Source organism: Chrysemys picta, chromosome 5, assembly GCF_011386835.1.
Source record: "Chrysemys picta bellii isolate R12L10 chromosome 5, ASM1138683v2, whole genome shotgun sequence".
Taxonomy (NCBI): domain Eukaryota; kingdom Metazoa; phylum Chordata; order Testudines; family Emydidae; genus Chrysemys; species Chrysemys picta.
The window spans coordinates 144,533,407-144,557,633 of NC_088795.1; the positions used below are offsets into that span (position 1 = coordinate 144,533,407).

The window sequence follows — 24,227 nt, forward strand, 5'->3', positions numbered from 1 at the left end:
GGATTAGAAGACTGTTTAGACTTTACTGAATGCTGGGGAGTTGCTGCTAGCATTAAGCTCAGGGCATGTCTACACTGGCAGAGTTACAGTGCCGGTGTAGACCTGTAGCTCAGGGCTTGAATGGTAACCAATGAAGGGAACTGAATTCCTCCCTGCAACCTCCAGTCCCTCATCCACTCACACCCACACAGCGAGGTGCTCAGGGACCACGGTGGTGGACAGACCGACCACGGGTTGGGACTGATGCTAACTGGTCTATGGAGACCCTCTGAGAAAAGAGAGGGGAGGAACATTTCATTAAGCAATCATCCCTGCTGCAGCTGGGCGAGGTTCCAGCAGGTAAGTTAATAGCATCCAGGGGGCGTGTAGCCTTGGGGCCCAGGCTGTTCCCCTCACACCGCGGGGTCTCCTGGGTCAGAGGGGCTGGTGTGCAGGGAGGTGGAACCAAAGCAGGCAAGTGAGTCGTGCTGTGGGGGCTCGGGATTTATTGTCACCAAGAGCTGGGGAAGACGAGGAGGTCAGCGCAGGCAGGTCCCTCGTCACATGCACCAGCTGGTTACCACAGCCAAGCAGCGAGACGCCCCTGCACACCACGCTGGCTGGAGAGGCTGGGGGTTGGTAACAGGCCGTGCGATGGTATGGCAGAGGGGAGGACGGGGAGCGTGCTCCACTTACACGTGCTCTGGCCCCGATGAGATGAGCGATGTGAGCAGAGCCATTGGCCGGACCTGGGGCGTGTGATCACGGATGAGCTGCCCCACAGCAACCGCGGGCAGCGGCACTCTGGGGCGGATGGGCCTGAGCTTTCTCTGGAAGACCCCTTCCCCTCCCTCTTCACAGAGTGCCCCAGGGTGGGGCCCACGCTTCACACTGCTGCTGTCCCTGATTGCCACTCCCGGGGCCAGCTCAATGGAGTCCAGCAGGTTGCTGGGCTTCCAGGAGACATGGCTGCTGGGTTCAAGGCTTCTCCCTGTGGAAGGCAAATGCTGGGCTCTCTTGTCTGCGTGTCTCGGACAGACAGCCTGGGCCAGCCCCCCACTCAGCGTGGGCCCCGTGTCCTCCAGCAGCTGCGCGCTAATGAGCTCTCCTACCCCTGGCCCTTGGGCTGCATGGCTGTGGGACTTCGTACTCCTCTGGCCACGCCCGGAGACGGTTTGGAGAACTTCCTGCCGCTTGGCCTCAACGTCTGGATCCAGCACCTCCACCCGAGGCTTGATCCAGCACTTGGGTAGACGGGCTGGGTCCAGCCTGGGCATGGCAATGACTGTACCAAACTCATCATACGTCACACCCCTGATGGTGGGGGGCCTGCCCATCTGGATCTTCAGCAGGTTGCTGCACGACGTGGGCAGGAGCTGGTGAAGGCTGCCAAGATCTTCCGGTGGTGATTCCTCAGGCACGGTCGGTGCGAGCTGCTGCCGGAGCAGCTCCTTCTCAGGCTCCTGTAGGGGCCTGGCCGTGCTCTTCAGGCTGGCTGAACGCAGCAGCCCGCGAGGGGGCCTGTATGCTTTTCTGGTCTTGGGCGAGGGGGGTGGGGCTGGCTGGGGACGCAGATTCTGGGGCCTGGATGACTTTGCAGACTTGACCCCCTTCTCCTGAGAAGGCTGTTCTGGGGGGGGGCTTGCTGGCACCTCGGGGGATCCTGTGTAGGACCGCGTCTCCTCATGGGAAAGTGTTTCCTCAGGGAGTTTGTCCAAAGACACCTGTTGGAAATAGCCATTAATGTCAAGAGGAAGCCTCAGCTTCCCAGGCCAGAGTGGCCACCACACCCAGGACAAGCTGTTGCCCACTTAGCAGCAGGGCCTGAGGGCCATATCTTCATACCCCGGCAAATGGATGGAGGGCAAGAGCCAGGCCACAGCACAGGGGGGGTTTGGGGTCAAGGTCTTCGGTGTCAGAGAGGGAGCTGGTTGGTGAGGTCAGGCTGGCACATCGCCCCTCCCAGTGGACAGCCTTGGCAGGACGAAGGACTGAGCTAACTGTGCTGTTCACCCTGCGCCTCCCCTCCACCCCTCCTGCCCAAGCAGCTCCAAGAGACGCTCCACCGGGGGACATCCTGCAACTGCTGCCAGGTCCTACAGCAAAGAAACCCCTTTCAGTGCAGGCGGCGACACATGGGAATGAGCTGGGCCCCTGATCATCCTGTTCCTTTCTAACACATCAGCACCCTGTGACACTGCAGCCCGTATTCTTCATGGTGATATTGTTCGGATAGGATTATGGCAGGATTACGATGCATATTATGCAAGATGGGTCATGGAGGATGTCATTGAAAAGATTAAGATTGGCTGAATATGATTATCCTATTTGTGGGCATGTATCATTTTTGTATCTGAAGGTATAAATACTGACTATGTATCTGTACTTCAAATGTAGTTACACCTGGGTAATGCCCACTAGACAAGATGCTTTCAGTCTAGAGAGCAGGTGGGGAAGGGCCTATTCAGGGCAATGGGCCCTTAGGAAAAACAACAGGCCTTGGGAGAAGGTTATTCCCCATCTGGGGAACCTTCCTGAGAATGCTACAGACAGCCTGTAAGTAATGGCTACTGTGACTCTACAAGGACATGTGACCAGGCCACATGACGCTGGTCTCCATGTTGGGATGACAGTGTTTTTCCACAGACTGGTCTGGGAACCAAGCTTTGGAACAAAGGGTTTCCACCATATGCTAAAGCTCTATAAGGCAGGGAGTGACATCAGCTGGGGTTCTTCACTCCCCACACAAGAAGACCCCTGGCAACACCTGAGGAGCAAAGACTGAACTGGGGGAAGTGCTGGACCCAGGCTAAGGGGATTTCTGGCCTGTGTATGAAGGATCTGGGGTCAGGGCTGTCCTTAGGCATACACAGCATACCCAGCTCCCTCGGGCACCCAAAAATGTGGGGCACCACCAGGGAAGCAGGTAAGAACGGGTTGGCTCCCGCACACGCAGCGTGCGCTGCAGTGTCCTTAGGCAGGGCCTGTATTCACAGAGCCGAATGTGCCGGCACGGCGCATTCTGCACGAGGGAGAGAGTATGGGGGTCTCTGTGGGGAACTGAGACTCTCCACTGGTGTGAGGGGCAGGGGCGACTCTAGCTTTTTTGCTGCCCCAAGCACAGCAGGCAGGCCGCCTTCGGCAGCTTGCCTGCGGGAGGTCCCCGGTCCCACGGCTTCGGCGTACCCGCTGCCGAATTGCTGCCGAATCCGCGGGCCTCCCGCAGGCATGCCACTGAAGGCGGCCTGACTGCCACCCTCCCAGGGACCAGCAGGGCACCCCCCGCAGCTTGCCGCCCCAGGCATGAGCTTGGAGCGCTGGTGCCTGGAGCCACCACTGGTGAGGTGGGCCGGGCAGCTTGGTAACCTTTGCTGCCTCATCCCTCCCCACCAGGCTGCGAGCCCGGGCTGCCGCAGCGTCTGCTGAGCATGAAGCTCAGTGTTTGTCAGCAATGGGGGGGGGGTGTCTTCTGGGGGTCCGTGGGCGGGGGTGGTGGCTGTGCCCCAAGTCGGACACAGGGGCACCAGTTTAATAATACTGCCTAGGGCCCCATAAATCACAAGGAGCCCTGCCTGGGGATTCCAAGCTGCAAAGCAAGTGTAGCTTGTCCCTTAGGAATCTGCAGCCTGCTGGTATCATCTCTCAGGGTGAGACTCTGCTATTCAGAGCCAGTCGATCTAGTATATTACGCTTAGTTTGCACTTTTTGTTTATTTCCTAGGTAATCTGCTTTGATCTGTTTGCTGTCACTTATAATCACTTCAAATCTATCTTTTGTATTTATTAAATGTATTTTATGTTTTAATCCAAACCAGTGAGCTTTGACTGGAGTGCTTGGGGAAAATCTCGGCGTGGTTACCACAAGTGGGCGTTGTTCTCTTCACATTGAGGGAGAGGTGGACCAGGTATTAATCCCATAGGCTGGCCACATTTGACTGGGGCAGGACGGTGCTGTTCTGGGGCCTAGCTGGGGAAGCTGGCAGTCAGAGAGCCTGCGTGTAACTGCAGCTGGGTGTGTCCCTACCTGTGTGAAGGCTGGAGGGTTTTGCACCTCGTCACAGCAGCATAGTGTGAGAGGGAGCCCAGGCTGGTGGGTCAGAGGCTCAGTGGTACCCCAGTTCCAGGTGGCAACCCAGGGGGAACCTGTCACACATCCCTGCATTGGCTGTGTGCCCAACGACAATGGGTCTTTGGCACATGGGACCTGTCGGAAGGGCTGTAGGACAAGCAGGAATTGGGAAGGAAGTATTTACACTCATATACACATGCCATGTTGATTGACTGTCCCATGGTGGCAGGGCCTGCTCTGATGCACATCCAAATCTCAGCATGTCTGTGGAACCTCACTGGCTTGGCTGGTGGGAGCGGATGAGCTACCTCACTGAGAAGGAAAGGGGGAAAGCCCATCATCCATGGGAGGGGTAGGCATACCAGTGCAATTTCTAGGGGTCAGATGACCACAGCACAAAGCCCAGCATTGCTTGACATGCTTATTGACTGGCTTGGCAGAGAGGGGGTGGCTGGAACTCCTCTCTCATCCATAGACAAGATCTCAGAGGTTGTTTGGCTCGAGATGAAGCATCGCATGCTGGGACATGTCATCTCTGCAGGCAACTCCATAGTGAAGAAGGCACTTGCAGGATCTACAGGCCGCAAGGGCATCCTGGTTTCCAGGAAGCTGGGGGGTGGGCTGATAGGTTTTTTCCATGGCATTCATCCCTGTAGATTCCACAACCAGACTGAAGTACTAACCAGATTGAAGGCAGTTTCAGGTCTCATCTCTTGTGCCCTGCCAGGCCCAGAATGCCTGTCAGGACAAGCACTCGGGAGCAGCCTGCTTCCCTCGCCCCACCCCCCACTGACCATGGGCCAGTGCTCCCAAGGTAAGCCCTGGTGCTAGAGTACCTCTCTCTCCTTCGGGAACAGGGTCAGGCTGGTTCGCATGACGGGGACTGAGCCCTGTGCCCACGAGTCTGTGACACAGGCCACTGGCTCTTCCTCCTCCTGCCAGGTGGCATCTTCTTCCACGGTGGCCTCCCCCTCATCCCGCGCCAGGAAGCGCCATTCGGCAATCTGCAGGATGGCATCCCGTGCCTGGCTGATGGTGAACGGGATGCACTGGGAAAGCAGAGCAGAGCAGAGACAGAATGAGCCCAGCACCACTCACTTGCTTCCTGACTTTGGCTAGAAGTGAGGCAGGAGACCAAGACTCCATCTCAACTCCTGTAGACGCACCCCACCCATCAGTGTGCCCTTGCTGTCCATGCCAACTCTGACTTTGGCCCACTGAATCTAAGGGAGTCCAAGCTGGTGCAGCTCACGTGCCGAGTCAGAAGAGAGGCATGTGGCCAGGGAGGTGACTGTCAGGACGGTGCAGGCTCGGGTACCTTTTCCAACTAAGCAATCTGCATATAGTAAAATAATCCACATTGCACGAAGCTCAGCGCTCCAGAGCATGGACCCAGTCCCGCCCCTGGAGAGCAGAAGCTATTATCTCCATAATGGAGCTGAGAGGCGAGTCGAAGGCCAGGAGGGAGACGCCCATTCTGTTCGGGGTCTCATACCACACCCATCACCATGGTATCTGAGTGCCTAATGGCTGAGGGCAGGAGATGACAGCGCCACCAGTGAGATGAGTGACTCGGGGTGTACTCCGCCTGGGAGCCATTGCCTGGGTGGATGGGAGCATGAAGACTTCTGTGCAAGCAGACAGATTTCCCCTGGGGTTCCAGGAGCTCTCAGCCTGAGGGAGGGGGAGACATACCCAGCTTCGAGCAAGGAGCTGGGCAGCCAAGTCAGGATCACACAAAGGCCACTGCAATAGGAACCTCTTGCCCCATCCCCTCCGGACGCTCCATTTCTAGTGGCCACAGAAAGGGTCTGGATCCCTGCTCTGCTTTCCTTTCTCTCCAGGAAGCAAGCAGCAGCATAGAGCTGCTCTGAGCCAGATGGCCTGGTCCCTCTGGACCAAGCCCTTTCCCCGAAGCCCTTCCATCTGTTTCCATAGTGCTTGGTTTCACACAGCCAGTGTCCTCAGTGGCTCCCTACCGAATGCAGGCAGAAGCCAGGCCCTGCAGCTGGGTCCATTCAGATGTAGTGGGAACAAAGCCCTGGAGAATAGTCCTGCCCTGAGCCCGAAGCTGGGACCATCTCTACCGCTTGGATTCCATGGAAAGCCGCGGCCTGGCACGCTCACCTGCCGAGCCAGGTACACTTTATAGCACTCATCCATCACTTGGTTTATCATCCCTTCCAGGATATCTCCCACTCCATCCTCTCCTTCCTCCATGGTGACCAGGGAGATCCATTCCGACTCAGAGAGGCGTCCTGGGACGATATCCACTTGAGGGATGGGTACTGTGGGGGGGCGTGACTTCTCCGCCCGTGACTTGGAGAGAGGCACACGGTCCCGGGACGTCATTTTCTACAGGGAAATATGACAGTGCCTGTCAGCACCATCCCATTAGCACTGTACTCATAAGGACATAACATAACAAAGGCCATGCTGGGTCAGACCAAAGGTCCATCTAGCCCAGTATCCTGTCTTCCAACAGTGGCCAATGCCCAGGTGCCCCAAAGGGAGTGAACAGAACAGGTAATCCTCAAGTGATCCATCCCCTGTCGCCCATTCCCAGCTTCTGGCAAACAGAGGCTAGAGACACCATCCCTGCCCATCGCTGCACAGTGAGCGGATGTTTTCAGAGAACTATCCACAATGACTCCAAGATCTCCTTCTTGAGTGGTAACAGCTCATTTAGACCCCATCATTTTATATGGGGTCTACCCAGGGCAACAAGCAACATGGGCAACGGGGCCACCAGCTGGGGATAACGCTGAGTGAAGGACCAAGCCAGGGTGCCCCAGTATGGCCTACAGGCCACATGCAGTTCCTGGCACTGTATACTGTGGCCCACAGCCATCCTCAGCTTTAAAATGGATGCAAGGGCCACAGGGACTGTAAGCACGTTGTGCTCTGGAGGCAGTGCTCTGGTGCCTTGCCCATCCACTCCTCACAGGGAGACCAGGGACTGGTGACAAGGATCTGTGCAGGGCTTCATGTGAGTGTTGTTCTGGTATCTCCCAGGCCTGGGAGACAGCAAGGTCTAATGCATCTGAAGAAGTGAGGTTCTTACCCACGAAAGCTTATGCTCCCAATACTTCTGTTAGTCTCAAAGGTGCCACAGGACCCTCTGTTGCTTTTTACAAGGTCTAATGGTTAGAGCAGGGGTCTGGCCGTCAGGACTCCTGGGTGCTGGAACGTTCCCCAGGAGGGACTGGGCTCTAGTGGTATTCCCTGCCTTTAGCGCGGGGGACCTTCGCTGGTCACAGAATGCAGGGGGGTTCTGGCAAGTGACGCTGGGACAACAAGGACAAGCAAGGAGGCAGTTCAGTGGGGGCCTGTGGCGCTGGCCTCCCCTCCAGCACCGCCCTGGCTCCCCATGCCAGAGCATGGGGGGGAGGGTCACTGCCTCTCCTGGCACTTTTTATGTGTGACCTTTAAGTCCCTGTGTCCTAACAGCACCCACCAGCACCTCCCTCAGTCACCCCCAGCCATGCCCCTCCCCACCTCCACCGCACCCCTCCCAGCCACCATTGCAGCCCCGCCCCCAGCCCCGCCCTCCAGCCATGCCCCTCCCCACCCCCACTGCACCCCACATCCAGCACCCAAGCCACGCCCCTCCCCACCCCCACTGCACCCCCACATCCAGCACCCCCAGCCACGCCCCTCCCCACCCCCACTGCCCCCCCACATCCAGCACCCCACCCCCTCCCCACCCTCACTGCCCCCCCACATCCAGCACCCCCCTCCAGCCACGCCCCTCCCCACCCCCACTGCACCCCCACATCCGGCACCCCCAGCCACGCCCCTCCCCAACCCCACTGCCCCCCACATCCGGCACCCCCAGCCACGCCCCTCCCTGCAACCATCGCACCCCCCACCCCAGCGGTGCCCCCTCACCGAGCTGTCTGGAGCCCCCCTTCCGCTGGCTGCGTCCCCGTCACCAAGGCAACGCCAGCCCCGTCGCGGGCCGTGATGTCATCGCCCTGCGACGCCCGCGCCCTGACAACACGCTGCGCCGTCTCCATGGCTGCGGGGGACACGGGGTGAGCGGGCGGGATCGGGGCCCCCTTCGACCCCCCCGGCTCGGGCTCTGCCCCGGCCCCGCCAGCGGCGGACCCCTCCCCACCCCCATCCCGCGCGCGTGCCCGTGACCTAGCCCACCCCCTCCCCCCGAGTGCGCGTGCCCCCATCCCGCGCGCGTGCCCGTGACCTAGCCCATCCCCCGCCCCCGGAGTGCCCGTGACCCCCCCCGCCCAGCCCGCGTGCCCCCGGCTCGGCCCCCCCCGCCCCCCGAGTGCCCGGCTCGCCCCCCCCCCCCGAGTGCCCGTGCCCCCGCCCATCCCCCCCAGCGCGCGTGACCCCGGCTCGCCCCCCCCCCCGCGGGCCCGGCTCGGCCCCCCACGCCCACTGGGGGCCCGTGCCCCCGCCCATCCCCCGGCCCGTGCCCCGCTGACCGGCTCGCCCCCCAGGATGTACCGCAAGGAGCGGAGCGTCCCGCTGAAGAGCAGCAGCTCGGCGCTGTACAACAACCTGAGCGTGCTGCCCCTGCGCGACAAGCAGCTCACCTACTTCGCCGCCGTGCACGGCAGCACCGTCAGCCTGGCCAGCGCCTCGGCCGACGGGCTCAGCGTCTCCCACCGCCAGCTGCAGGCCAAGGAGGGCGGCCTGGCGGTCAGCGCCTCCATCGTCACCCAGGTAGGGGGGCGGCCCCGGCGCCCCGGCTCCACGCAGGGCAGCAACTCACACCGGCTCCCCGCCCAGGGGAAACGGCGCTCGGGACAGGGGGCATAACCAAGGGCAGCGCCAGCCAGGCTCGGACACGCCAGTAAAGTCAGTCCGACCGGAGGGGCCGGGTTCGGGGCACAGACCCCGTGTCACCGGGTGGTTAGTGCACTAGGGAGTGTAAGAAAGCGCTCCGGGGTTCGCTCCTGAGTCTGCACTAGCTCACGGTGGGCACATGACTCGCCCGCACTTCCCCTGCCCTGCCTTGGGAAGTTGGGGAGAACAGCTCCCTCCTTCCTCCCCCTGGAGGCCACAGCAGCCTCGTAGAACTCTGGGGGCAGTTTGGGGTCAAGGCCGGGCCACGCCGAAATGGCTCTAATCCAGCCAGCATTGCCCCAAAATGACCAACCTCCTCTAACCACTCAGCGCGGGCGGGAGGAGTCGTCCCAGATTGTCTCTAGCTTCTAGGATCCTGTATGCCAGGCTATGCCGCTTGAGCCGGGCTCCTGGAGAGCAGTGCAGGCTTCTTGCTCCTCTCCCCTCTCTGCCTGCCCCTCGCTGACCTGCTGTCATGGCCAGACGAGACCAGTGTGGTCAGCCAGTCTGACTTCCTGTATGACACGGGCCAGAGATCTGCCTCACAATAATTTCTGGAGCAGAGCTTTTCGAAAAACAGCCAGTCTTCATTTAAAAATCACCAGTGACGGAGAATCCACTTTGCCCCTTGGTAAATTGTTCCCAGGGTTAATGACTCTCTCTGTTAAAGTATTCCTTGTTTCCAGTCTGAATTTGTCTAGTTTCAACTTTCAGCCATTGGCTCATGTTAGAGTTTTCTCTGCTAGATTGAAGAACCCATTACTAAATATTCATTCCCCATGTAGGTACTTTAATCAAGTCATCTCCTAACTTTCTCTTTAAGCTAAATAGATTGAGCTTCTTGACTATCAGTATAAGGCATCCTAATTCTGTAATCATTCCTGTGTCTCTTCTCTGAATCCCCTCCAATTTATCAACATCCTTTTTGAATTGTGAGCACCAGAACTGGACACAGTATTCCAGCAGCAGTCACACCAGTGCCAAATAGAGGTAAAATAACCTCTCTACCATTTATGCATCCCAGAATTGTGTTAGACCTTTTGGCCACAGTGTCACTCAGAGAGCTCATTGTCAGCTGATTAGCTACCACAACTCCCAAATCTTTTCCAGAGTCACTGCTTCCCAGGATAGAGTCTCCCATCCTGTAAGTACGGCCTATGTTCTTTGTTCCCAAATGTGAGCATTTAGCCATATTAAAACACATTGTTTGTGGCATCCAGTTTGCTCTGCTGTCCTCTTCATTATTTACTGCTCCCTTAATTTTTGTGTCATCTGCAAATTTTTATTAGTGTCACTAATAAACACGTTAAATAGCATAGCGCCAAGAACCAATCCCTGCAGGACCCCTCTGGAAACACACTCAGTTAATGACTTTTCCTCATTTACAGTTACATTTTGGGATCTATCAGTTAGCCAGTTTTTAATGCATTTAATGTGCGCCAGGTTAATTTTATATAATTCTAGTTTTTGAATCTAAATGTTGTGTGGTACCAACTCAAACACCTGACAGCAGTCTAAGTATATTACTTCAACACTATTACATTTATCAACCAAACTTGTAATCTCATCAAAAAAAATATATCAAGTTAGTATGACAGGTTCTGTTTTTCCATAGAATTGCATTAATTATATCACCCTCTTTCAGTTCATTATTGATGGAGTCCTATATCAGTTGCTCCATTATCTTGCCTGGGATCAATATAGGCCCATCAGCCTGACAGTTACCTGGGTCATCCTGTTTACCCTTTTTTAAAGTTGGCACATTAGCTTTCTTCTGGAACTTCCCAATGTGCCAAGACTTATTTAAAAAAAAAAAATCAACATGAATGATCCAGTGAGCTCCTAGGCCAGCTCTTTTAAAACTCTTTGATGCCTGTTCTCTGGACCAGCTGATTTAAAAGTGGCTTGTTTTAGTAGCTTCTTTTTAATATCCTCCAGAGATACTTGCAGAAAGGAAAGCGTGTTATCACCGTATGATGAGACTGCATAATCTCCCTCCCCCCCCCCAATATAGAACAGAAATATATATTGAACACTTCTGCCTTTTTTGCATTAATACTGATAATTCTACCATTTCCATCTAGTAATAGATCAATACCGTTGTCAGGATTCTTTTTGTTCCTAATATATTTTTAAAACTCCTTATTGTTCTTAACTCTGCTGGCCATATATTTTTTTCTTGTGTTCTTGGACTTCCTGTATCGATTTTCTACAATTTCTCACTTCTGATTTATATTCATTACTATCAACTTCCCCCTTCTTCCCTTTGTTATATGGTACAGCTGCCTTCACTTCCCCTCTAAACCTGGTTGGGTTTTTTTAAACCAGCACAGCCTTCTTCCTCTAGTGTGGCTTTTGGGGCATCTAGTAAGGTGTTCTTAAATGATTCTCAATCATCATTCACACTTTTCAGGTTAAATTCTTCCTCACAGCTGATTTGGCCCATAATCATTTTCAGCTTTGTGAAATGGGCCTTGTAAAACACCAAGTATATCTATTACTGATCTGGACTTTATTCTGTTTGTACATTATAAATGGGATCAAGTCATGATAATTTGTACTTAAGCTAGCATTAACTTTTAGCTCTGCGATCAGTTCCCCTTTAGCTGTTAGGATAAGATATCATGTAGAATTACCCCATGTTGGCTGCAACAGCTCCTTTCCCTCCCTTTCAGGCCTCCTGGTGTGTCCTGCCTTCTCGAGTTCTCCTAGTCCTGACCTCTCAGAAAGGCATCCAGGTAAGAGTGCTTCCCTTTTCTAGGCTCTGGGAAAGGAGTGGGTGGGGCCTGAGGTTGAGAGCTATGTCTGAACAAGGCCAGCCTCCTGAGCTGTAGGAAGGTCAATGGAGGCATGTCATAGGGCATGACTGCCCCATAGTACCCTCTGCTGGGGAAGTCTGGCTCTGCAGGCACTTCCTGCCTCAGTTTCCCTTCACCGGGATTTCCTGTCTCTCCCAGGTTTCACATGGCTCAGGCCTCCAGCTGGGTCATTTTCACAGTGCAGTCCCCTTCCAGGGTAATAAAAGCCCTAAACAATTTTTTTTTCCACCCCACTTGGGCCCCTCTTCAGCCCAGCCTCAGTTCCCTGTCCCTTCGGAGTTTCTCTAATCTCTCTGTTCTGAGATGGAGCATTGCTTCCCTGCACTCCTTCCTCGGGAACACAGCTTGCACTTGCCTGTCAATCGGCTATTAAACTGTGTTCTCGCTGCCTTTTCATAGGGCTCAGGTGTTTCAGGCTGTCAGCCCAAGCAGTCTAGCCATCTTAGGCTGTGAGACAAGTCACTATGGCACCGGCCCGGTGTGCTGGAGCTATAGGTGTGGCAGCTGGCTCGAAGCGATAATAGCAACCAAACGCCTAGCTCCCATCACGTATGGGGTTATAGTGTTGTTTGATGGCTTTCAGCACTGCCCCTGTAAAAACTGTTCCCATGCCCTGCACAGATGCGGCTAGCCCCAGGCCTCTTGGCCCATCTTGGCAGCTACCTGTTACAAGGTGCCTTCTGGAGGTCCTTGTGTCCAGGACTTTGAGGGCCCCTGGTAACAGGGGTGCCTCCCCCCTCTCTGGAAATCTTTGTGGGGGCAGCACTCAGGGTTTCTCCTGACGGCTTCAGGCTCATCGACCCCACCCAGAAGTGACTCTGCAACGAGCTGACCAGGTGTTTTCACTCCCCAGATGTACGAGTCAGACGGCTCCATCATGGTTTATTGGCATGCCCTGGATGTCTTGGAACCACCGTCAGGTAAAGAGAGATCCCAGCTGGGGGCAGTGCTGCAGCAGGAGCTTAGGGAGGAGGGCTCTGCAGAGCCAACAACTGCCCTGGAAGGGCGGGCTGAACCATGGGCATGGATTTTGTGTGGCACAGTTTGGCTCCCTCCACCCCAGGAGCCAAATAACCTGTAGGGGGCTCTGGCCCAGGGAGCCAGCAGAAGGGAGGATGTTGGTTTTATTTAGGAATTAATTCCAGGATGTCTATTGTCCATTGTGACGGTGCTGCCTGTGGGAGCCAGCTGAGGTCACTCAATCAGGGTGAACTGCAAACAAAACGGGGCAGACAAACCCCAAACGCTGGTGGATCTTCCAATACTTAGATTTACCAACCAGCACAAAACCGCTTCTGTATTACCTCACTGGTTACTCAGAGTCCAAACAACGCAGTTCCCTTAAAGTACCCAGCCTCAGGCCTCCGGCCAGACACACCTGTCAAACATATGATGAAAATTACTGAAAATCTTATCTCATCATAGAAAAGAAAAGGTTCTTCCAATCCCAACGGATCAGCCACATACCCAGGTTCAATTACAACTTAGATCTTACCCAAAATACACGCTATAGTCAATTCTTATTAACTAAACTAAAATTTATTAAAAAGAAAAGAGAGAGAGTGTTGGTTAAAAGATCAATATACAGACAGACTTGAATTCAATTCTTGAGATCCAGATACATAGCAGAGGTGAGCTTGTAGTTGCCAAAAGTCCTTTAGAACATAAGAACGGCTGTACTGGATCAGACCAAAGGTCCATCTAGCCCAGTATCCTGTCTACCAACAGTGGCCAATGCCAGGTGCCCCAGAGGGAGTGAACCTAACAGGTAATGATCAAGTGATCTCTCTCCTGCCATCCATCTCCACCCTCTGACAAACAGAGGCTAGGGACACTATTCCTTACCCATCCTGGCTAATAGCCATTAATGGACTTAATCTCCATGAATGTATCCAGTTCTCTTTTAAACGCTGTTATAGTCCTAGCCTTCACAACCTCCTCAGGTAAGGAGTTCCACAAGTTGACGAAAAAGAAGAACTTCCTTTTATTTGTTTTAAACCTGCTGCCTATTAATTTCATTTGGTGACCCCTAGTTCTTGTATTATGGGAATAAATAAATAACTTTTCCTTATCTACTTTCTCCACATCACTCATAATTTTATAGACCTCTATCATATCCCCCCTTAGTCTCCTCTTTTCCAAGCTGAAAAGTCCTAGCCTCTTTAATCTCTCCTCATATGGGACCCTCTCCAAACCCCTAATCATTTTAGTTGCCCTTCTCTGAACCTTTTCTAGTGCCAGTATATCTTTTTTGAGATGAGGAGACCACATCTATACGCAGTATTCAAGATGTGGGCGTACCATCCATTTATACAAGGGCAATAATATATTCTCCGTCTTATTCTCTATCCCTTTCTAATGATTCCTCACATCCTGTTTGCTTTATTGACTGCCTCTGCACACTGCGTGGACATCTTCAGAGAACTATCCACGATGACTCCAAGATCTTTTTCCTGATTCGTTGTAGCTAAATTAGCCCCCATCATATTGTGTGTATAGTTGGGGTTATTTTTTCCAATGTGCATTACTTTACATTTATCCACATTAAATCTCATTTGCCGTTTTGTTGCGCAATCACTTAGTTTTGTGAGATCTTTTTGAAGTTCTTCACAGTCTGCTTTGGTCTTAACTATCTTGAGCAGTTTAGTATCATCTGCAAACTTTGCCACCTCACTTTTTACCCCTTTCTCCAGATCATTTATGAATAAGTTGAATAGGATTGGTCCTAGGACTGACCCTTGGGGAACACCACTAGTTACCCCTCTCCATTCTGAGAATTTACCATTAATTCCTACCCTTTGTTCCCTGTCTTTTAACCAGTTCTCAATCCATGAAAGGACCTTCCCTTTTATCCCATGACAACTTAATTTACCTAAGAGCCTTTGGTGAGGGACCTTGTCAAAGGTTTTCTGGAAATCTAAGTACACTGGCTCCCCCTTGTCCACATGTTTGTTGACCCCTTCAAAGAACTCTAATAGATTAGTAAGACACGATTTCCCTTTAGAGAAACCATGTTGACTTTTGCCCAACAATTTATGTTCTTCTATGTGTCTGACAATTTTATTCTTTACTATTGTTTCAACTAATTTGCCCGGTACTGACATTAGACTTACCGGTCTGTAATTGCCTTTTTAAATATTGGCGTTACATTAGCTATCTTCCAGTCATTGGGTACAGAAGCTGATTTAAAGGACAGGTTACAAACCCTAGTTAATAGTTCCGCAACTTCACATTTGAGTTCTTTCAGAACTCTTGGGTGAATGCCATCTGGGCCCGGTGACTTGTTAATGTTAAGTTTATCAATTAATTCCAAAACCTCCTCTAGTGACACTTCAGTCTGTGACAGTTCCTCAGATTTGTCACCTATAAAAACCGGCTCCATGGGTTATAGTCCAATGTCCATATTCAGGGTGGCTCCAGTCAGTGACTGGGGATCTCAATCCTTGTGGCTGAAGGTTTCCCCCCTTGAAACCCAAAGCTGATCTGAGATGCAGCAGGATCGTGTCCCAGGGTTCTTATACATTTCCATCAGCCTTTCGGCCTGAGAAAACAATAGGCTTAACTCTCCTTCCAAACATCCTGGCAATTAGCACAGGGTAATTTATCCATTAAACAGTTCAGATCCAGGTTACCACAACCTTTAAAGAGACATAGAGACAATAATACTATTTCCCTCAAGTGTCTTCCTAAATGTTAATATTCCTTTTTTGATCTTTGAATTATAACTATCGCAATAGACAAGCCGTGTTTGCTTACATCACAAGCCCTGAGCAAACATCTACCCTTTTACCTCTAACAATGCAGACTTGCATTTCAAAGCTCTATTCATTTACCTATCTTACTAGCCAGTCTCTAAAGTTCACCCATGGGTCAAGTCAGTCTGTGAGTTAATTAACTCTTTCTGGCCCTGTCACCTTCCAATGAAATATTATATTACACTCATAACATCACACCCATGTTGTGCAGGAGGTCAGACAAGGTGACCCCAATGTTCCCTTCTGGCTAGACAATCTGTAGTTTCTCTGTGATCTGGCCTTAAATCAAGGTATCTGGGTCCCTCACACCTTGTGGCCCTGACTTTCAAAGTGTCCCCTTGTGGCCTGGGGTCTCCATCGAGCTCTGGGATAGGAGCTGCTGCAGGGGTGTAATGGGCCGTCCGTTTCCTTCCAGCCCAGGCAGTGTTTGCTCGAGGGATCGCTGCTGCCAGTGGGCGCTTCATCTGTGTGGGTGAGTGGGGTAGGGAAACGGGAGGCTGGGGGACGGAGTGAAGGGGAGATTAGTCTATGTCCAGGTGCAGCAACAGGGCACCTGATCTTCTGCATGGTAGGGCTGAGGGCATGGGCAGGGAGGAGAGGTCTGGGATAGCGGGGAAGCAGAGGGCCTGCGTACAGCAGCTGGGTGAGGGGGCTGGGCGGTGGATGTGCTGCACTAGGCACACTTGGGCCCAGGAGGATGGGAGTGGAGTGTGCGGGGAACAGGAAGAAGGGTCTAGTCAGGCTCCTGGAGCTGGAGGAGTTATTGAGGTGAGGGCTGGGGAGAGGGTGAAGACTGGTTTGGGGTGTGGGGGGGTCAAGACTAGTTCCCAAAGGGGGGAAGACCAGGAGGCTGATTCCTAGTGCAGAGTGGGGCGGGGTCCGGTACCTGGCTGCCAGTGGCATCTCCCTCGCTTGTCCGCAGGGACTTCGTCGGGACTGGTGCTGGTGTTTGACATCCCCAGCAAGGGAACAAACATCACGCTGAGCGAGGTCCTGCAGGAGCATCACGACTCCATCACTGACATCGCCTCGGAGGTCGGTGAGAACCCGGTATGGAGCCCCCGGCACTGCGCACAGCTCCTTTCCCAGCCTTACAGCCGGGTTGCCAAATGCCAGAGCAGCCAGTTGGGCCCCTCCTTCCTTGGGAACTGGAAACCAGTCTGTCAGCCCTTCCTCTTTCCCATGTGCTTCCCAGTGCGGGAGACTCAGAGCTGAGGGCCCACCTGCGCTGCCCAGACACTAACGATGCCAGAGCCCTTCCTGCGAGAGCCCAGACCAAAACCTTTCGTGCCGAGGCTTTCCAGCGGCCAGGGTGGTCCTTACTGTGCACCAGAGGTCAGTAGAGACGCCTCATCCCCACCCAGACCCAGCCACCGCAAAGACAGGGCTCACTGACCCCTCCCAGGGCTGGTACAGTCCCTGCAGGATGGGTACAGTCGGTGGCTCAAACCCTACTCTCTCTTCTCCTATGCCTCTAGCCCATGTGGAGCAGAGGCCCTTCACCACAGCTGTCCTTCCTTGCCAGTCTCCTGACACAGCCTTAGCTTTTTATCAATTCTGCTTCTGTTATCCTTGGGCTACCTCGTTGCCTTTTGCCCTCGGGGCTCCAGTTCAGTGCCTCTCTTGTTACATTGTGCAGGTCTTTGCTCCATGAGTGTCCGAGCCAACTCCATTTTTGTTCCATAGTTTCCTGTCCTTTTCGTTTTTGTTTCGTCCTCCTCCAGAGTTCTTTGTTCGTGATTTTTTTCTGGCTATCTGATATAGAGGGTTTGTCTAAGGCAACTGAGAACTTGGAGTTTAGATAGTAAGGTCTTAATAAGTCTCCAGGTTTCAGTGCTATATTTACAATGATGTTAAATATTCAAAGTTTAGTTTGGAGGCAAGATTTCTATTTCTCCAGATCGGCCTTAGAGATACAAAGGCCCATCTGGCTCTTGCCATTCTGGCTGTAATGTCTTTGTCTGCTCCACCTGTTTTACTTACAGTGCTGCCAAGATACAGGAAATATCAGACCTCTTCCATGTCAGCCCCAGAAAGTGGTATCGGTGTTTCTTGTTGTGTGTTGATTCTCATAGTTTGAGTTTTCTCAGTGTTGATTTTCAACCCTCCTAATTGTGCATAGGCCTAGAGATTACTGGTTTTAGCTTGCACGTCTCTATGGGTGCGGGATAGCAAGTTGATTTCATCTGCAAGATCAAGGTCCTCTAACTTCCGTGTGAAAGTCCATTGTCTCCCCCTTGGTTGTTCTGTGGTCTCTCATTACCCAATCCACTACCAGTAAAAAGATCACAGGAGACACAAAGCATCCTTGTCTGATGCCCGTAGTAACCTTGAATGGTTTAGTCAGTTCACTCTCATGTATTGCCTGGCAGGTGATGTTTTCGTAGACGCTCTGAATGATGTTCACAAATTTCAGAGGCTTTCCATAGTGGCGTAGCAGCTTCCATAAACCTGTCTTACCCGCTGTACCAACGGCATTTTGGAAATCCCCACAATTCATATGAAGTGGTTCTCTTCTGGCTCAGTCACCACAAATGCCACAAGGACTCCTTGTTCTTTTTGCTGATACAGACTAGCACGGCTACCACACTGAACATAGCAACTGACCAGCTCAAGACAATGAGGACAGCTTAACAATAAAGACCTTGGAACAATTAAATCGATGGAGGCAGCACCTTAGTCAGCTACTTTGCCTAAGCCCAGTGAAATAGAAATTAATGGAGATATCTTATCTCCTAGAACTGGAAGGGACCTTGAAAGGTCATCAAGTCCAGCCCCCTGCCTTCACTAGCAGGACCAAGTACTGATTTTGCCCCAGATCCCTAAGTGCCCCCCTCAAGGACTGAACTCACAACCCTGGGTTTAGCAGGCCAATGCTCAAACCACTGAGCTCTCCCTCCCCCGTGCCAGAACCATCGCTTGGCCAGCTGTGGGCTATGAAAGCCTCCCTGGACTCAAGGCCATTTATTAGCGGGGTCAGACTGTATCCACTCCCTTAGTATCAGGGGGTAGCTGTGTTAGTCTGTATCCACAAAAACAACAAGGAGTCCAGTGGCACTTTAAAGACTAACAGATTTATTTGGGCACAAGCTTTCGTGGGTAAAAACCTCACTTCTTCAGATGCGTGGAGTGAAAGTTCCAGATGCACTCCCTTAGTGTCTCTGCCTGACCACCCTTACCCAGAGCTCCCCGCATCCTTGCCCCGCCTCCCACGTTCCCACTGGGGCCGTTGTTCATCCAGAGGCGGGGGCCAGTAAAACCCTTTGGGATGAAAGCGCAAGAGACAGGTCAAATCCAGTCACCTGGCACGTGGGGGTCCCTATGCTGCATAACACATTCTCACACTCCTAAAGCCCAGACCCTGCCCACTGGAACCAAAGGAGAGTCTCCATCCGCTGTTCACAGGACGGGGGAGGTGCCACACAGCTAACAGTTCTCAGTCCGCCCACTAGAGGCCAGTGACGTGCACCAGCTCATTAGTTATTCGGAGAAGGATGGGTCAGTGTCAGTTTCCTGGTAGCTCATTGGCTGAGGGGAGTAGATTATAAAGCAACTTTCCTGCACTTCTGCGAAAGAGCGCTTTGGTGACTGGCTACTCTGTAGTATCCTTACTGATTGCTGACTTCCCCGTGCCCCGATTGGCTGAGAGGGGTCCCATGGCATGGCACTGACTGTTGCTCCTCCCATTGCAGGATGGGGCTGCTGACCTGGTGACTGCAGATGACTCTGGGGCCCTGTGTGTCTGGAGATCCAAGGAGGAGTTCTCCCTGCTCACCAAAATCTCTGCCTTTGGGTAAGGGAGGGTGGGGGGCTCCCACAGCTCCTTGGGGCAGTGAGATGAGCCCAGAGACCTCCCCCTGGGCCTTGCTAGAGGGGGCCCCAGGCGAGGGGGGAGGACACTCTGATGCAGTGTGAACAGTGTGTTGGGGGGAAGGGGGAAGCCCATAACTCTCCCGCCCCGGTGGCGCCAGTGGGGCTGACATGTCTCCTTTGTGCCCAGGTGGACCTGCTCCTCGGTGAAGCTGTGGAACGGTGTCATTGCTGCTGGCTATGGGAATGGGCAGATCCGGCTGTACGAGGCCACGAGCGGGGCCCTGCGTGCCACGGTCAGCGCCCACGCTCGCTGGATCTACGCCCTGGACCTGGCCCCCCTGACGGGGAAGGTAAACCTGTCCAAGGCCTCCCGGACACAGCTTGGCTGAGCTCCTCAGTTGCCTGCCTCAATCCTTCGCTGAGGCTGGGAAGAGCTGCAACTCCCACGCTAGCCAGGAGGGGGCGCACACATACCATTGCATTCTGCCCCCCTCTGCCCCAGGCGGTGCTGCTGTCCTGCCCAGGGAGAGAGGCCCGAGCCCCAGAGCCAGTGTGCCAAGGAGAACTGCCACAGTCACCGCATGCAGCAGGCTTCGGCAGCATCTGGTGGCACCGGTGCTGAGAGGCTCTGCTGGCTGCAGTGAGCACTGGGCCCGAGCTCAGAGGCTGGCAGAGCGCCCCCGCCACCCCAGGAGCCTGCCGCCCCCTCACGCCTCTGTTCTGCCTCCCACTGCAGCTGCTGTCGGGTGCCGAGGATTCCTATGTCCAGATCTGGAAACTCAGCCGGAGCCCAGACACCGGCGACATCGAGGTGAGGGGCCAGTGCTGTGATGGCCACACGCCCCTGCAGAGAACCATGGGGCCTAATGGTCTGAGCATGGGGCTGGGAGCCAGGAGCTCCTCAGTTCCAGTCCTGGCTCTGCCACTGACTCTCAGTGCAGCCGTCAGCCCGTCACTGCTCCTTTGTGCCTCAGTTTCCCCCCCCCCCCCCCCGTGACATTCCACCACTGCCACAAGGGGCTGTGAGGCTGAGCTGGGGACTAGGTGCTCTAGTTGCACAACAAGGCCCCAGAGGGCCCTGGGGCAAGAATAGGTGAGGGGCCTGAGCCCTCTTCCTGATTCTAAAAGCCACTCCCCTCCACCTCCCCCACAGCCCCAGTCCAGCTCACCGCTGCCCCTGCCTATTTCCCTCAATCCATGCACCCCTCTAGGGCCTTTTAGCTCCCCTCCTGCCTCCCACTGCCCTGATCCACCCCCCTAGCCCTGGTTCAGAGCTCCCCACACGGTCTCCTCCAGTTCTGCACCAACCCCTGCCCACTCCCCCATCCTCCTAGCTCTGATCCAACCCCCACAAGCTGCCCTGCAATCCCCATCCCCCACCCTCAATAGCTCCACCCTCCCCCAACCCTTCCAAATTCCCCACACTTCCATGCCGCACGCAAAACAGCCAATGGTTTTACCTTGCCCTCTGTCTTGGGGAGGCTGTCTGACCCCCCTCTAGACTCCCCCACTCCCCTGCATGTCCCCCAACACTACAATTCCCCACACCTCTGCATGTCTTTGCCAGTTGCTGGTGCCAGAGGGGCCCCCATATCCCAGCCACCCTCCTGCCCCAGGGGGCCAGCTTTTCCTACTCTCCCGGCAGCCCCTCAGTCGGGCCCTGGCGTGACCACACCCCTTGCACTATTCCGGTTACTCCACTGAGGTGCTCAGAGACTCAGACTTCCTCTTCCCTCCACAGGCCCTGCCCTGCTACCCCCACCCCACAGCCTGCACCTCTGTCAGCTCTCCTGAGCTGCTCTGTCTGCCCCACATCCTCCCCACTGAAATCCCTCTGAGCTGGCTGGCTGGCAGCCTGGGGAGGGCATGCTGTGCCTCCATTTCCCTCAGCGCTGCCCCAAGCCTGGGGCTGGTGTTACAGCGAGGGAGGGGCTGGATGCTGGGGAGGGGGGAGAGACCCGAGCCTGGTTCTTGTATCCCTGTGACATTCCAGCCCCCAACGTTCAGATGAAACACTGTGTCCCCTTGCTGCAGCCTGCAGGGGGCGCCTGCACTCGAGTCCATGCCCGTGGGGGATTCCCGGGGAGGCTGCTGCGGGGAAACCTGTCTAGCCCTGGGGCCCGGCTGGGCTGCGTAGTCCAAGCGCGCTCTCTCCTGCCCCCTGCAGATCGAGCACTGCCACTCGGAGTGCGTGACTGACACCCAGCTCTGTGGCGCCCGCTTCTGTGACCCTGAGGGAAACTCCTTCGCTGCGACCGGCTACGACCTCAGCGAGATCGTGCGCTATGGCCAGGTCTAGGCTGCCCCGCTGCAGGGGGGCTGTGAGCACAGGGCGGGGAGGTACCCGCAGGCACTGTGTGCTGCACCATGTTCCAGCCCCCCTGCAGCTGCCTCAGGGACTCTGTGCAGACCCCTGGCTCCCGTTGCACAGGGGCTGGGGCCGCTGCATGCAGCTGAGGATGCCCCCCACCTGGGTGGAGATCAGACACGGGGGAGAGTAGGGGCAGACAGGTGGGGGCCCAGATCTCTTCAAACTTCAGAGTCCCTCTGGCCAGACGCCTGCCCACACCCCATGGCTGCTCATCTCCCCCCTCTCCTGCCTCCATGATCTTTCTTCCCTGTGGGCAGGCAGCTGCCGTGTCCTGCCTGCCACAGCTCTGTCGTGCTGGGCCCCTGGCCCAAGGCCCCTGCAGGCTGTGATTCCCCTCTGCTCCTGTATGGAGACCAGAGCCTGGAGAGGTGCAGAGCCGGGCCCCCGGGCAGGCCCTGAGTTGGGGGGTAGGGACAGTAGCTGAGGAGGTGCAGAGCCGGGCCCCCGGGCAGGCCCTGAGTTGGGGGGTAGGGACAGTAGCTGAGGAGGTGCAGAGCCGGGTCCCCCCCCCCCCCCCCGGCAGGCCCTGAGTTGGGGGGTAGGGACAGTAGCTGAGGAGATGCAGAGCCGGGTCCCCCCCAGCAGGCCCTGAGTTGGGGGAGGGGGGACAGTAGCTGAGGAGGTGCAGAGTTGGGGGGGGGGACAGTAGCTGAGGAGGTGCCATCCTTCATTCCAAGGCAGGAGCAAACGAATCCCTGCTGCCGTGGGGCCCACCTGGCTCCTTTCCTCCCCTGAACTCGGGCTGCAGAGAGCTCTCGCTGGGGCACAGACCCTGGGCCACTGTACAGCAGCTGGGACTTGCCCTGGGGTGTCTGGGGCAGGCGCAGCTTTCACCACTCTGCTTTCCAGGCCCCTGTAGCATCCCCGGGGCCATAGTCTCACCTCCATCTCGGCACAGCCCCATGTCTGTGCCAAAGCCCCGTCGCTACTCGGCCATTGCACAGCTTCTGAGCAGGCCCCAAGCTCGGAGAGCAGGCGGCACTGAATGGGGCTGGCGGTGTGAGAGGTAGTGTGTCCGAGAACACAGAGCACCTGACTGGGACTCAGGAGACCTGGGTCTGCCACGGGCCTGCTGCATGACCTTGGGCAAGACCTTGCTCTGTGCCTGTAAAATGGGGACAGCCACACTGCCCTCCCCTGTAAAGCACAGTGAGCCCTACAGCTGGAAAGTGCTAACTAAGAGCTAATACCATGATCTGAACAGATTTAGTTTTGGCCTCATCCCCTCAGCTGCCTAGAGGGGGTGCCAGCTCAGTGACCACCCAGCTGGGGACAGGCAGGGCCCGCTGGCCTGACATGGGAACAGCTGCTGGGCTCAGCTCCCCCAGGACAAGGAAGCTGCAGGATGCAGGCTCCCCACAGGAGCCCCTCACGGGCTGGATTGTCCCTGCATGGCCCCTGGCTCTCAGTCCCAGATACTGCCCCCTGCAGAGCTGCCGGGAGGAGACTTGGAGCTGGCATGGCCTGGCTCAGGGGAGCCCCTCTCCAAGAGGGGGTGACATGCCCCTTTGGGCACAGGCTACAGCCCCTGCTGCCCCAGCCTGCCGAGAAGGTTCTCAGGTCATGGAGTGTTTGAGGCTGGGGGTGGGGGGGTCCCTTGGAAATGCTTGTCACTCAGGGCAGGGCCCCCTCCTGCAGGGCAGTTAGTTTAGCAGCACAGACCCCCCGGATGGCCCGAGAGGCAGCGTTCTCCTGCTGTCGGGAAAAGTGCATGACCTTTCCCTTCCTCTGCTGCTGTTGGGTGGGGTCCTCAGCCTGCCACTAGTGTCTGGTGTCCTTTACCATAGTACCAATAGACCTAATTAGACACAGTGCTGGAGTAGGGGGTTAACCCCGCTGGCTGGGCTAAGTCCTGTTCAGTGCCCCATAGCCCCTGTAGTGTGTTAAACGCAGCACGCTTTGACCCTGCCGTATAGCGTTTGTGGGGGCTGTTAAACAGCCATCAGTGATCACCCTAGAGGTGGCTGCATTTCACCAGTGGGTGCATGTAGAGTGTTGGAGGTGAAGTGAAACTTGCTGTCTCTCCTCCAACCCAGCCCTGCTGGCACGAGGCTTTGAAACCCCTCCCGCCCCTGGGCCCGTCTGTTGTCTCTGTCTTGGCCCTGGGCTCTATCATTCCCTCTGCTGTGCCTGGCCCTGCAGCACGCGCAGAGGAGCAGTGCCCGGGCTCCCTGCCACTGGCAGTACCACGGCCCAGCAGCCCCTCCACAGCTTCGCTCTGGTGCCCAGGGTGTGCTGCTGCTGCCATAAATCAGCTTGAACCCTCCTCGTGTGCCTGAGCTCATTTATTGGAGGGGGAGGGCCTCTGGGAGGAAGGTAGGGGAGACTGCGGGAGAGGGGTGAGGGTTCTGGGGGGAGGTTGGGGAGTAGATGGGTCTTCAGCGGAGCTTTGGAGGGGAAGTTAGGGAGCAGAGGGGTCTTTCCCCTTGCGGCAGTGGAACCTGTGGAACTCCTTGCCAGGGGATGCTGTGAAGGCCAAAACTATACCAGGGCTCAAAAAAGAACTCGATGAGTTACTGGAGGCTGGGTCCAGCGCTGGCTGTTAGCCAAGACGCTCAGTGACACATAAGAAAAGACGACAAGTATCAGAGGGGTAGCCATGTTAGTCTG

General features: G+C 55.3%; 2 protein-coding genes across 6 annotated transcripts; one reads left to right on the forward strand and one right to left on the reverse strand.

Annotated features, from left to right (window-relative positions):
• Positions 1-472: 472 nt before the first annotated feature.
• On the reverse strand, positions 473-12,102 carry C5H2orf81 (chromosome 5 C2orf81 homolog). 4 transcript variants are annotated; one of them, XM_065597406.1, is made up of 5 exons: positions 7,939-8,045; positions 7,112-7,334; positions 6,175-6,402; positions 4,884-5,096; positions 473-1,703 (listed from the first exon to the last, which is right to left on the reverse strand). In XM_065597406.1, the coding sequence occupies exons 3-5, from the start codon at positions 6,397-6,399 to the stop codon at positions 672-674; spliced, it is 1,470 nt and encodes a 489-aa protein (XP_065453478.1). In that variant the 5' UTR covers positions 6,400-6,402; positions 7,112-7,334; positions 7,939-8,045; the 3' UTR covers positions 473-671. The 4 variants fall into 4 exon arrangements, with proteins under 4 accessions (XP_065453478.1, XP_065453477.1, XP_008172680.4 ...); XM_065597405.1 differs by lacking the exons at positions 7,112-7,334; positions 7,939-8,045 and adding an exon at positions 11,496-12,102; XM_008174458.4 differs by lacking the exons at positions 7,112-7,334; positions 7,939-8,045 and adding an exon at positions 9,173-10,336.
• On the forward strand, positions 7,967-23,883 carry WDR54 (WD repeat domain 54). Of its 2 annotated transcripts, XM_065597408.1 has the most exons (11): positions 7,967-8,084; positions 8,511-8,736; positions 11,535-11,597; positions 12,532-12,598; positions 15,849-15,905; positions 16,356-16,483; positions 19,126-19,226; positions 19,434-19,596; positions 19,983-20,057; positions 21,414-21,546; positions 21,628-23,883. In XM_065597408.1, exons 1-10 carry the CDS (start codon positions 8,014-8,016, stop codon positions 21,543-21,545), a joined length of 1,083 nt encoding a protein of 360 aa, XP_065453480.1. In that variant the 5' UTR covers positions 7,967-8,013; the 3' UTR covers position 21,546; positions 21,628-23,883. The 2 variants fall into 2 exon arrangements, with proteins under 2 accessions (XP_065453480.1, XP_065453479.1); XM_065597407.1 differs by having other exon boundaries at positions 21,414-23,883.
• The last annotated feature ends 344 nt before the right edge of the window (positions 23,884-24,227 follow it).